The sequence below is a fragment of the Anastrepha obliqua genome, chromosome 2 (assembly GCF_027943255.1).
Source record: "Anastrepha obliqua isolate idAnaObli1 chromosome 2, idAnaObli1_1.0, whole genome shotgun sequence".
NCBI classification, from domain to species: Eukaryota; Metazoa; Arthropoda; class Insecta; order Diptera; family Tephritidae; genus Anastrepha; species Anastrepha obliqua.
The window spans coordinates 88,721,810-88,733,579 of NC_072893.1; the positions used below are offsets into that span (position 1 = coordinate 88,721,810).

The 11,770-nt window shown below is 41.2% G+C and overlaps 1 protein-coding gene across 1 annotated transcript; it reads right to left on the reverse strand.

The window, feature by feature from the left end:
- Positions 1-3,537: 3,537 nt before the first annotated feature.
- Positions 3,538-11,408, reverse strand: LOC129239501 (uncharacterized). The gene is made up of 4 exons (XM_054875018.1): positions 11,171-11,408; positions 7,462-10,468; positions 4,106-4,221; positions 3,538-3,915 (listed from the first exon to the last, which is right to left on the reverse strand). The coding sequence occupies exons 1-4, from the start codon at positions 11,234-11,236 to the stop codon at positions 3,796-3,798; spliced, it is 3,309 nt and encodes a 1,102-aa protein (XP_054730993.1). The 5' UTR covers positions 11,237-11,408; the 3' UTR covers positions 3,538-3,795.
- Between the last annotated feature and the right edge of the window lie 362 nt (positions 11,409-11,770).

Consider the following 11,770-nt stretch of genomic DNA (forward strand, 5'->3'; position numbering starts at 1 on the left):
TTAGGAACAAAAGGATGTGTAATTTATGTGTAATAAATAAGCCGAAAGTTTAGACAAAATACTAAACAATCGAGTTCGCGGAACGTTTGGCAAGCGATTTATTTTCAAAAAAATTTAATCAGTCTTGATTTCTAAATTTTTAATCAACAAAGCACTCCAGAAAGCTGGCTTTGCATATTCACATCCCTTCCATTTGTAAATTAAAATATTCTCTGACATTGAAAAATATCTAAAGGTATGTGCTTTTTTAACCGTAGGTTTGCAATCATAGTCTCATACCGCGATGAGTTGGAACAGGGCAACTTGGGTCGATCCCAAAAGTCTCGAACTGCTCACAAATGGCTCGCAAACAAATACTGGAATCCGTGCTTGGATCTATGGTCCGAGCACGAAAACCTCCGAACCATCGGGCAAATGTCCTAACGTCTTTTAGACTGAAATTCAAGGTATTTCAATCCGTGCGAGAATAAACCATATGAGGGTCAACAAGGGTGCATACATAGCTATATACTCGGACAGTCAAGCTGCATTAAAATTACCAAAATCACATTCTGTGGAATCGAAAATAGTGCACGAATACCAACTTACCAACCTTAACCAACTTAGTGCGATAAATAAAAGTGTACTTTTCTGGGTTCTGGGTCGTTCTGGAACAAATGGTAAGAAAATTACTGATAAACTCGCTAGGGCCGAGTCGGCAGCAGATTTTCACGGTCCAGAACCATGTTATGGTATCAAGTGGACAGTTACTAAATGCGAGGCAAAGAGTTGGGAGAATATTCAAAAAATTACCCATTGGGAAGTCACATAAAAACTCTGTCAAGAAATAGGCTTATAAAACCTTTTATCTTCTTCTTCTTCCTGATTGGCGCGATAACCGTTTAAGGGGATCCGGTGGTCGATTTTTGGTTTTTTCGATATCTCGAAAGAATAGTATCTTGAGAACATACTGTGAATGTTATAGCTTCTACAGCCCATTAACTAGGTAGAAAGGGGTTTGCGCGCTCCTGTACCTCAAGCTTTAAACTCGAAAACGACTTTGTCGGCCTGGTGATGCCGAAAAAAAAATTTAGAGTGTCAAATTCAAAACCGCGCCATTTTGTCAATTTTTTTTTTAGTCCGGGATATAGCTACAGCCATGCTGATTAATAATTTTTCTGGTTTTTGTGTTTCAGATAAATAGAAGAGCCAAAATGGACAACACCGTCCAGGTCGAATTTTTCGGGAGGGTCAACTTCAGCGCCATTATTAAAATTAAAAAAAAACTGTTTTTGTTTTCATTTTTGTATGTAAAAGAACTTAAATAAAAAGCCTAAAAAATTTAAATATCGTTTTTAATTTTTTTATTGTAAAAAAAATTCCTCAAAATACTCTACATTTTCAAGCTTTAGACCAACGGGACTTAAGCGATTTTGACCGAGTTTAGCAAAGCGCTAGTCGTTTCTTTCTCATGCTAACCGACGCCAAGTGGGCACACCAAGTGAAGCTAAGCCTTTCTCCACTTGATATTTCCAACGAATAGGAAACCTTCCTCTTCCTCTGCTACGACCAGCTGGTACCGCATTGAATATTTTCAGAGCCGGAGCGTTTGTATCCATGACCCAGCCAACTTAGCCTCTGGATCTTTATTCGCATATCACAGTCTATGCCGTCGTCGTAAAGCTCATTCAGCTCATTGTTCCATCATCTAAGACACTCGCCGAGACCAACGTGCAAAAGTCCAAAAATCTTCCGCAGAATCTTTCTATGAAACTCTTATCGGATATTGTCACCATTTAAGCTTCTGCGCCATACGTTAGGAAGCGCATGATTAGATCCTTATAGAACATTAGTTTTGTTCGTCAAGAGAGGACTTTACTACTCAATTGCCCACTTAGTCCAAAATAACACTTGTTGGCAAGAGAGATTCTCCGTTGGATTTGCATAAAATGTGTAAAGTAGACATCAGGAAACTTGTAGTTTTTCTGACAGTATATATATATATATATATATATATATTATATATAATTGGCGCGTACATCCTTTTTGGGTGTTTGGCCGAGCTCCTCCTCGTATTTGTGGTGTGCGTCTTGATGTTGTTCCACAAATGGAGGGACCTACAGTTTCAAGCCGACTCCGAACGGCAGATATTTTTGTGAGGAGCTTTTTCTTGGCAGAAATACACTCGGAGGTTTGCCATTGCCTGCCGAGGGGCGACCGCTATTAGAAAAATGTTTTTCTTAATTTTGGTGTTTCATCGAGATTCGAACCGACGATCTCTCTGTGAATTCCGAATGGTAGTCACGCACCAACCCATTCGGCTACGGCGGCCGCCCAGTTTACTATTACTTAAATTACCATCTCTCAAAAATTCACATTGGGAATGAGGCAGAGAGCAGACCTGGTCTGGAGAATAATAAAACCACAGAGCATATCTTTTATCGAGATGAAATGGATCCGAATGAAATCAAGAATGTTGCTGTTGTAGAAAATTGTTGCTGTTACGGAAAATTCACTCAAGGAATTTGGCTTTCTACCAATTCCCAGACTGAGGCAGAGAATATCTGGGTTAAATAGAACCTGATGTAATGCATTTAATGGTATAGTAGTCAGTAGGTTTGGCATTAACTACTTCTAAAATATGAGGGAGGGGCAAAGAGTCGGCCAATAGGCATACTGCAGATACTAAATCAGTACTGTCCAAAATGAAAAATGCGAGTGTATAAGTGAGAACGAGAGAATGGGAGCAGCCCAGTGGGAAATTTAAACCAAAATAAATAAATATTGGATTGGAGTAGAAAATTTTTGTGGGAGGAATCGAAATGCCTTTTGATATTACATCTATAGCTTCATTTGAACGACTTGTAACATAAAAGGCATTGCAAGTCGCCAAAGGCATTTTCTAGCATAAAAAAGTTCTCACAGGGCATTGTATTGCATACACTAAGCGTCGCGGACAAACTCGGTGTTTATTCGTTGCTGGTTTGCTAACGACTGAACGATGGAGAGTAAGAATACGTGTGATCAATTGATGTATGGGATGGACAGCACTGTACTAAATTATTAATTAAATTAATAAAATAAAAAACATTAATTTTGAATTAGTTTATTATAATAATTCTAGTATTTATTGTTACATTATCAACTAGACAAGCTTACGCTTAAAATTAAGTACGTTTAAAGCTAATAGAGAGGAAATACATTTAAACTCCATGATATTTATTACAAATTTATAAAGTTGCTTTGAAGTATGAGAAAACAAAAATGATTTTTTTAAATGATGGTTGATCAAAAAATGTTTATAAAAAGAAAAAGATTGCATAAAAAACTATTATATTTTTTTCAATTAAATACATATTTCGAATCTTTAAAACATATTATAGGTACACACACATGTACTCATACGATTGTCGCGCATATTTCTTTACACTTTGGTCATATTCATTCATGTTGGATAAAATTAAAAAAAAAAAACATATTTTGCTTCAAATTTTTTTAACTTTTATATTATTTTTAATCTTAAAACTAAAATCAACACATCAAAATAAATTGCTCCTACAAACATTTTCACGACATTTTACTACAGTTACTTGCAACAATTTACAGCATAACCTAAATCTATAAATAATTTCTAAACGCTACAGGCGCCTCGAATTGACATACGCGTATACACAAAAATGGGCTGAAAAATTATATTACAAAAGTTATGCTACTCCACGCGATCGTTCCTTGATTCTCTGCAGGGGGTAAGTTTCAGACGGATATCTTCCACAGCGCAGCAGCGACTTTGACCACTACACACACAGACGTGCATATTTATCTTGGCGAGGGCGACATTGTTGACCTCAGTCGCCTTCCTTTCTTCACGAACTCCATGGGGCTGGAAGTCGTTCCACTGGGACGATTTGTTGGCGCCGACGTTATGATATTGAAGACCTATTTGTTCGTATGTGAATTGTTTGTGTGCAGATGTGTTTAATGTTGATAAATGATGTCAGTGTGATCAAGTGAAATGTGATTGTTGTGTGTGTTCGATTTGAAGAGGAAGAGAAAATACGTAAGAGATGAGTATGGCGACATCATTTGGCCTTTTTACGAATTTTTATTTGATTTTAACTCGATTTACTTTTGAATTGCCATCTATAATCTCCACGGGCTTGGAGGGCACATATGCTGAGAGGCCCATGAGACCGAAGAGCTCGGGGCTGTAAAGGCTGGACGCCGCTGTTGATGAGTTGGTGCCTGAAAAGTAAAAGAGTCTTGTGAATAGAAATTTCATAGACTTTGAGGGATATCTCGTAAGGTGGATTATAAAGCCGAAATAACTGATTTAAAAATTAACTTATGTGGTGTCGAGAAACATGTTTCTAACAGCTAAAACCAGCCATGCGCTAAATTGGCATCGATGATCCAGATCCAATGTTGAAAAATAAAAATTAATAATTGGCGCGTACACTTCTGTTAGGTGTTTGGCCGAGCTCCTTCTCTTTTTTGTGGTGAGCATCTGAATTTTGGTCCACAAATGGATGGGCCTACAGTGTTAAGCCGATTCTAATATTTAGGATGTCAAAATAAAGGGTTTTCCAATAAGAGGGGTTATTTTGATATTCAAAGAAAAATGCTATTTTTTAATATAAATGATCGGGTGTTTATTAGAGGAAGGTATGTCGATAATAGTGGAAAATAACATCAGGCAAATGACCACCACGACCACGCTTACAGGACAATATCCTTTTCATGAAATTTTCCATAACCGAATTGCAAAGTGACTGCCGTATGTCCTCGATAGTCTCACGAATTCCATATTTGAGGTCTTGAATCGACCCTGGGTTGCTGGCTCAGTGGTGTCACAAGGTGTTAAATCATAATAACTCGGTGGCCAATTGTGATCACCTCTTCGAGAGACAACACCGTCCGGAAACTTTTCCCGTAAAAGGTCAATGGTTTCGTTGCTTGTGTGGCACGTAGCACCGTCTTGTTGAAAATAAACGTTGTCCAGATCAATACCATCCAATTCCGGCCATAAAAAATTGTTAATTACCTCTCGATAGCGATAGATAACACCTGTTATTGGAAACCGCTTTAGTTATTTCAAAAGAATACACTAATCTGCTAAATAGATCTGTTGTGGGGGCCGTTTGAAACAGATTCGTATAAATGGAAAATATACTAGAACCCAACACAAGTTTGAAAAACATTATGGCGACTCTACACCATCGATTGGAACCACTCATAACTGATCAGTTCACTGTCGGAGCGGTCGTGTCCGCTCAGTTGGTTGGTCAACAAAGATTATTCAAGATGATGCGCCCTATCGGAAGATTTAAAATTTTCTCAAATGGCGTCGTAAGTACGTCAATCATATTTGACACTTGTGAACTAGACAGCTGCAATTGGCAAGCAATGTAGCACGTAAAGTTCAAAATAAAGATTTTCATCACTCAAAATCGTTTTGTTTTTTATTCAAAAGCAAAATTAACTTTGCATCGCCTTGTAATACCAAAAATACTCGATAAGGTAGACAATACTGGACAATCGGCAAGTGAAGGTGCGCGAACTTGAAAGAAACTATTACAGACTAATCGCGTTTCCGTGGTTTTAGTTTTGCGAAAGGCTTTACGGTAAAACAAGGGGTCTGCGGCCAAAGATGATGGCATGGTTTTATAGCACAGCAATAGTGCCAATGATCACCGACGCCTCTTTGGTATGATGGCCAAAAGTAGACCAAATTCAGACTCAAATTACCCTTAACAGAATAGCCTATCTGAGCCTAACGGAAGCAATGCAAATTCGCCCTACAACTTTGGCTTTGGGAATGGTCACTGGACCCGTTCCACTCCACCTTGTAGCCAAACGATTGGCAGTTAGTGCAGCACCAAGGCTTCGTAATCTATTTCATCTCAAAAAGGGCAATCTTACAGGGCATGTAAGAATTCTGAGTTCAGTTCTGAATACTCCGTGCCTGATGGTCTGTGACAAGATGAAAAGAAAACTAGAATTCTCCTAGAATTTCAAGTTGGTCAACAGTAATCGCTCAGCATGGAGAAACAGTGAAATATCTTTAAAACAGGGCGCACGGGTATGGTTTGCTGATGGGTCCAAAATGCAATACGGCAGAGCCAAGGCTTGAGTTCTCGGACCACACTTCAAGAAGGCAATTGCAATGGGAAAGACGACTTCCATTTTTCAGGCGGAGGGCGCCTTAGAGCTATGTGCCAGGGAATGCCTTTATAGAGGCACGCATGGTGTAAATATCAGCATTCACTCTGACAGCCAAGCAGCTCTAAAATCGCTAGATAGCTTCTCATTTCAATCAAGGCTGGGCTGAGAATGTTTTAAAATTCTCGAAAGTCAAGCATCAAGAAACTTTGGGCACAAAAGGAATGAAATTGCGGATACTTTAGCGGACACTCCTTTCATTGGTCCTGAACCTTTCTGCGGGGTAAACAACAGCTTCAAAAGTGCCTTTTTACGTGAGCGGGAACAACGAGGCCTAATCGAATGCTGCACAACCCAAACGGGTATGCGGCAGTCGAAAAGACCATTGATCCAGAACGTATAAAGGTAGAGGCAATCCTTAATCTCAGCAGAAAAGACATAAAGCTCTACACTGAACTGCTAACAGGACATTGCAAACTTAATTTCCACATGAAAAAAATGGTGTGGCAGAAAATGATTCTTGTAGACTCTGCAAAGAGAGACAAGAAACAGCAGAACACGTTCTATGCGACTGCCCAGCAGTGGCACAACGCAGACTAAATTACCTGGGAAACGGGGTTATAGATCCAAAACTCCTGGTAGAAATTAAGCCTACAGCAGGTTTAGGATTTATTAATAGTATAAAACTTTTTGAGTAGGCTACATGGCTGCACAATATATACCTTAAGGTTACAGGGCACAAATAGCCATTTCATAATAATAATATTTTTGCGTATTACGTATTTATGTATGCATTTGGACATGAAAAAGCCATCCACAAGATGTGTAGCGCGTTTCCTCTCAACTAACACAGTCCCATTCATTTGATAACTATGAAGAATTGCTTGCCGGTGTCCAATACGAACGACTTACTGCATTGTTTCGTAAGAGATCGGAAATGGTCGACACAGTGGTTTTCTCGTGGTAAATCGAAACTGGCCTATAAAATTAGCTAACTTGCTCATGGTGGTTGTGACCAAGCAATGATAGATTTACCAGGTTTGGCCATTAGCTATGGTGAAAAACAAAATTGTGCGAACAACTTCGGCTACCTTTTCACAGAGCTCTCGGCAGCCCATTTCTGCTCACTCGTTTCACACGTACTCACACACTCTTCCAATCAGTCGTTGTTCGGATGGTAACGTATCAACATTAGTGGAGGCTGAGTTTTTTTTAAACACATCTTCTGTTTTGTCAGCCTAATAGCTGTTTCTGTCATGCTGAGATCCGGTTAACGGTCTAATATTGAAAACCTTAAGGATTTTTTCAATAGAATTTACTTACCATTACCAGGTGTTGGCCTCACTACAAAACGCGGCGATTTTCTAATACCAAGCGGCGTTTCGGTGGTTGTGGTGGACGTAGTTAGCGCACGTTGTGGAAAGAACACTGGTTGTGGCGTCACTACATACACCTTCTCGTGTGTTTGTGGTGAAATGGACACTTTGGCTTTGCGCCAAAGTTCTGCCGGCTCTGGCTCATGTGGATCGGAACCGAAGTGCATGAAATTTGGTGCTGCGTGACCGTTACTATTCGGCGGATGCTGTGTAGATGTGCGTCTCGTTGTCATTGATGCTACTGTCGCTGTTTCGCTTTCCAGCGTGTCCAATAAACGATTATCAACTTCATCATCGATTTGATTTAACTCAAAACGTTTCGACCCGCGTTCCAAGAGCAACGCTTGCAAATCGTTAACTGATGCAGGTAATACCGAAGATTCTTCAAAGAAGCTGATTGTGGTCTTAGGCCAACGTGGTGAAGGAGTTGTTGTTGTAAGATATTCTGTTGGTATGTGCTTCGAACGGCCTCGTATTGTCGGTGTGCTGGGACGGTGTGAGAGCGAAGTGTATTCTTGCTCTGTCCAGTCGTCGATATTCTTCTGCAGCTTGGAGAGGTCGAAGCTGGAAGAGTTCGATTTTTGGTGTGCGATTTCATGTTCGCGACTCAGAAGATCGCGCAAATTGGACGCGAGTATTTTAGTAATATATTTAGTAGTACGTCGAGGTGGTTCGGGTGGTGGTGTCTCAGTGGCTAGTTGGGCACTCACTACTTTCGACTCTTGTTGTTCGTGTATATCAACGCTGTTCTGTTGTGCTGACCACTTCTGGAAAGCGGTATTGAGCTGCGTGTTCTGGTTAGTTGTTGAAAACGTGCGTGTCGGCTCGAATGGTCTTGGCTTATTTTTCGTTGTATAGGGAATGATAATTTGGTGTACGCCTTTGTGACGCGCGTGTGGTGGAGGTGTAGGTGGTGACATGCCAGCGTATTGGCCGCTCGCGTCAATGGCACTGTAAGTGGAGGTAGGTGTAGGTGCAGCCGGCGCACCTGTATATGCGGGCAAAGGTGGCAGTGGCGTCACTAGCCAAGGCGCGGTAGAAAAGGACGCATCCACGAAATTGTGCTTGTGATTGGAATGACGCTCAGGTATGAAAGACGGTGCGGGCGGTAGTCGCAGATTCAATTCGCTGGGGTCGCGTGTAAAAGGTCGCGGTTGATTTTGTAACCCATGTACATGGCGTATGGGAGAATCTAGCAAGCGCTTTGGGGTTTCACGATTATCTTGCTTCACCTCTTGTGGCCGTTGTGATATCTGCGTTTGTGTGGAAGGCAGAAACTGTACTTGTGTAGTCTCTTGCGCACGCTCAGTTATATAGTTTACCTCCCCAAACTGAGACAGCTGAGTGGACAGCTCAAATTCCCGTGGTAGCTCAGTGGTCGTATAAGGGAATGTTTGTGTTAATGGCAACCAAGGTGTGTAGTCTTGATTTTGTTGCTGATGTTGCACTTTGGTCAGGTTGTGTGATGAAGCGGATGGGAAGTTATCTTCGCCTTGGGGCTCATATGGCAATCGCTGAGGTTGATAAGTATGCTGTTCATATTGCGTTTGAGGCACATATGGCGTTGTGTAGAATGTTGTGGAAGGCTCGCGGGTATACGAAAACTGTGAGAACTCCTGCTGGGGTTGCTGGTGGGGCGAAGATGGTATCTGTTGCTTTGATGTTGGCTGATATAATGAAGCGGGCTCTTGATATACTTGCGACTGTTGTTGAGACTGTGGCTGAGATTGTTCTTGTCCTTGTGGTTGCGTGTTCTGATAAGACTGCGTTTGCTGTGCCTGTTGCGTCTTCTGTGTTTCAGCAAAACTTCCCAATTCGGTAACTAACTGTGAAGCAGGCAGATGTTTATGCAAATTGGGACTTAAAGTTTGATGTTTATATGGAACGGTGGCTACACTTTCCTTGGCCGATTGCTGACTAACAGGTGCGGGCTGCTGACCCAAATCAATAGAAGGCGATTGTTCGTAACTTATCGGATATTCAACTGAGGAGACGAAATCCGTTATTTGATGGCTTTTCACTATTTCAAAGCTGGGATCACGATCTCGTGCCGGCGGGGTATACGTTTGTTCCGGTCTAACACTATCCGGTTGCAGTTCTGAAGGTGCGCCAATATTTTCTGCGAAGTGTGCTGGCTCCGTCGAGGGCAATTGTTGCTCACTGCTCAGGGCTGATTCAGTAGTGGTTGTTGTTGTTGTGGAAGCCGCTGGCGTCAAGTAAGGCAATCTAAACGGTTGTGCATTGTAAATGGGTGGCGCAGCGATCAGATTCAGATTTGGCACGGATATTGGCAGAAATGGTGGTGCCGACGGGACATTTGCCACTGGGACTTTGTAGGCCCCGGGCAGTGGTTGATATGCTGCGGGGAATTTGAACTGCACGGCGCGTTGCTTGAGCGACGGCAGTTGATTACCTGATCCGAATGGCAACACTTGCTGTTGCGGGTATTTCTGTGAAGCTTGCACTTCGAAGTGCTGTTGTGGGTTTTTTTCTGCATGATGATCATTAGCACCCACTGCTGCTTGATATTGCTGTCCCAGCGGGAACATAGGCACCCAAGGGTATTTATTGCACAGATTACATGGTTTGCCATCCGGTCCTAGGGGTTGCGGGTAACTGTATGTCTGTTTACCGTCAGAAGAGAAGCCATTTGCGAGCTGGTTTTTTTCGGCCGCTCCGAAGCCAAACCAACGTGCAATGCGTGACATAAAACCGGGTGGTTCAACGGCATTATTGGAGGTATGACTAGGCGCCGCCACTGTTTCGATTGCTTGGTGCGCGGGCGCATTTTGATGTTTGAGATGCTGTGGCGTGGGTAAGGGTGGTGGCACCAGATAATATGCAGGAATATTTTGCTTCTGTTCTATACTGAGCGCGCGTGGCAGTGGCGCTAATATACTGATGGCAAGTAGGGTAAGTAGGCAAGCATTGCGAGCAGGTCGCGTTCTGAGCATCTGTAAATGAAAGAAAATATTTCATTTTAATCAAAATATAAGTACGGAAAATGCAAAATATTTATGTAACTATAGAACGTGAAAGCAGTTATGATACAATGTCTTAACAATTTAAAATAATTTGCAGAATAGTCTCCATAAATTTTTTTTTATTGAAATATTGTGAAGTAGGAAACACTTAGTCAAAAAATCATAAATTGTAAAATTTATCAGGCAGCCATTTGTAATTTTCAAGGTTTACTTCAAATTTTACACCCTTTCCGGGTGTTTGACCGAGCTCCTGCTCCTATTTGTGGCGTGCGTCTTGATGTTGTTCCACAAGTGAAAGGACCTACAGTTTTAAGCCGGCTCCGAACGGCAAATGATTTTTTATGGGGAGCTTTTTCATGGCAGAAATACACTCGGAGGTTTGCCATGGCCGCCAATGGAAGAAATTTAGAAATTAGAAATTGTAATTATAATTCTTGAAAGTGAAATTTAACAGGGATTTCTACATCTTTTTGTAAATAGTATGTAGTACTAAAGTTCTATATAAAAGATAATTTTTACCATTTAACTTCACTTTTCCTTGATTTGCCCATATACATACACTAGCATTTTTTGCAGTGTAAAACTTTTATAGAGCAGTAAATTGAGAATGCAAATACATAACTGGAATTTACAAAAAATAAAAAATATTAACAAAATAAAAATCACACACACACGCATTTTGTTGCCGGCATTAACGAATTTCACTTTCCCCATCACGAAACAACTTTCTGCCTGCATTTACCATCCTCCAGCGCGAGCCTTTTTAGCTGCCTGCTGAACCAGCTAATCTGCTGATGGTCTGCCTGGCAGCTGTACGAATCGCCTGACTGTCAACACTTGGAGGCACAATAATGCGGCAGCCATAGTACAAATTAAATGATTTTGACATTTTAGAGCAAATTTTTTTACACTTAACGACGACCATGAAAAACAACAAAATATCAACATAATAAACATTGTTTTCACGGCTCATTCGATTCGATTCGAATTACTGCGCATTGAAGCGTATCAAAGCGCGCCGGGAAGCCGGTTAGTAGCTTAAATAAATGTTCACCGCGCAAATCAAACAAGTGGCCGTAAAGCGTAAATGAGCGAATAGGTATTTGAAGTGATCCGGTTTCCGCAGAATGGCTGTCGCGTGGTCACTTTTTTGGCCGGTGTTATGAATCTTTTGTTGCAGCTGCGCGCCGGTTACTGGTAGCCCACGAATTCATTTGATGGTGGCTAGGTCAGTTTTTCCTGTTTTCGTTTGCCTTTTTTTGTGGATTTTTT

Bases quoted from the DNA above. Each gene is read 5' to 3' on its own strand.
- LOC129239501 (XM_054875018.1), bottom strand. From the start codon at position 11,236: ATGCAGGCAGAAAGTTGTTTCGTGATGGGGAAAGTGAAATTCGTTAAT. The intron at 4,222-7,461 runs GTAAGTAAATTC...TTTACTTTTCAG, and splicing joins GAGGCCAACACCTGGTAATG to GCACCAACTCATCAACAGCG. The intron at 3,916-4,105 runs GTAAATCGAGTT...ACGAACAAATAG, and splicing joins TTATAGATGGCAATTCAAAA to GTCTTCAATATCATAACGTC.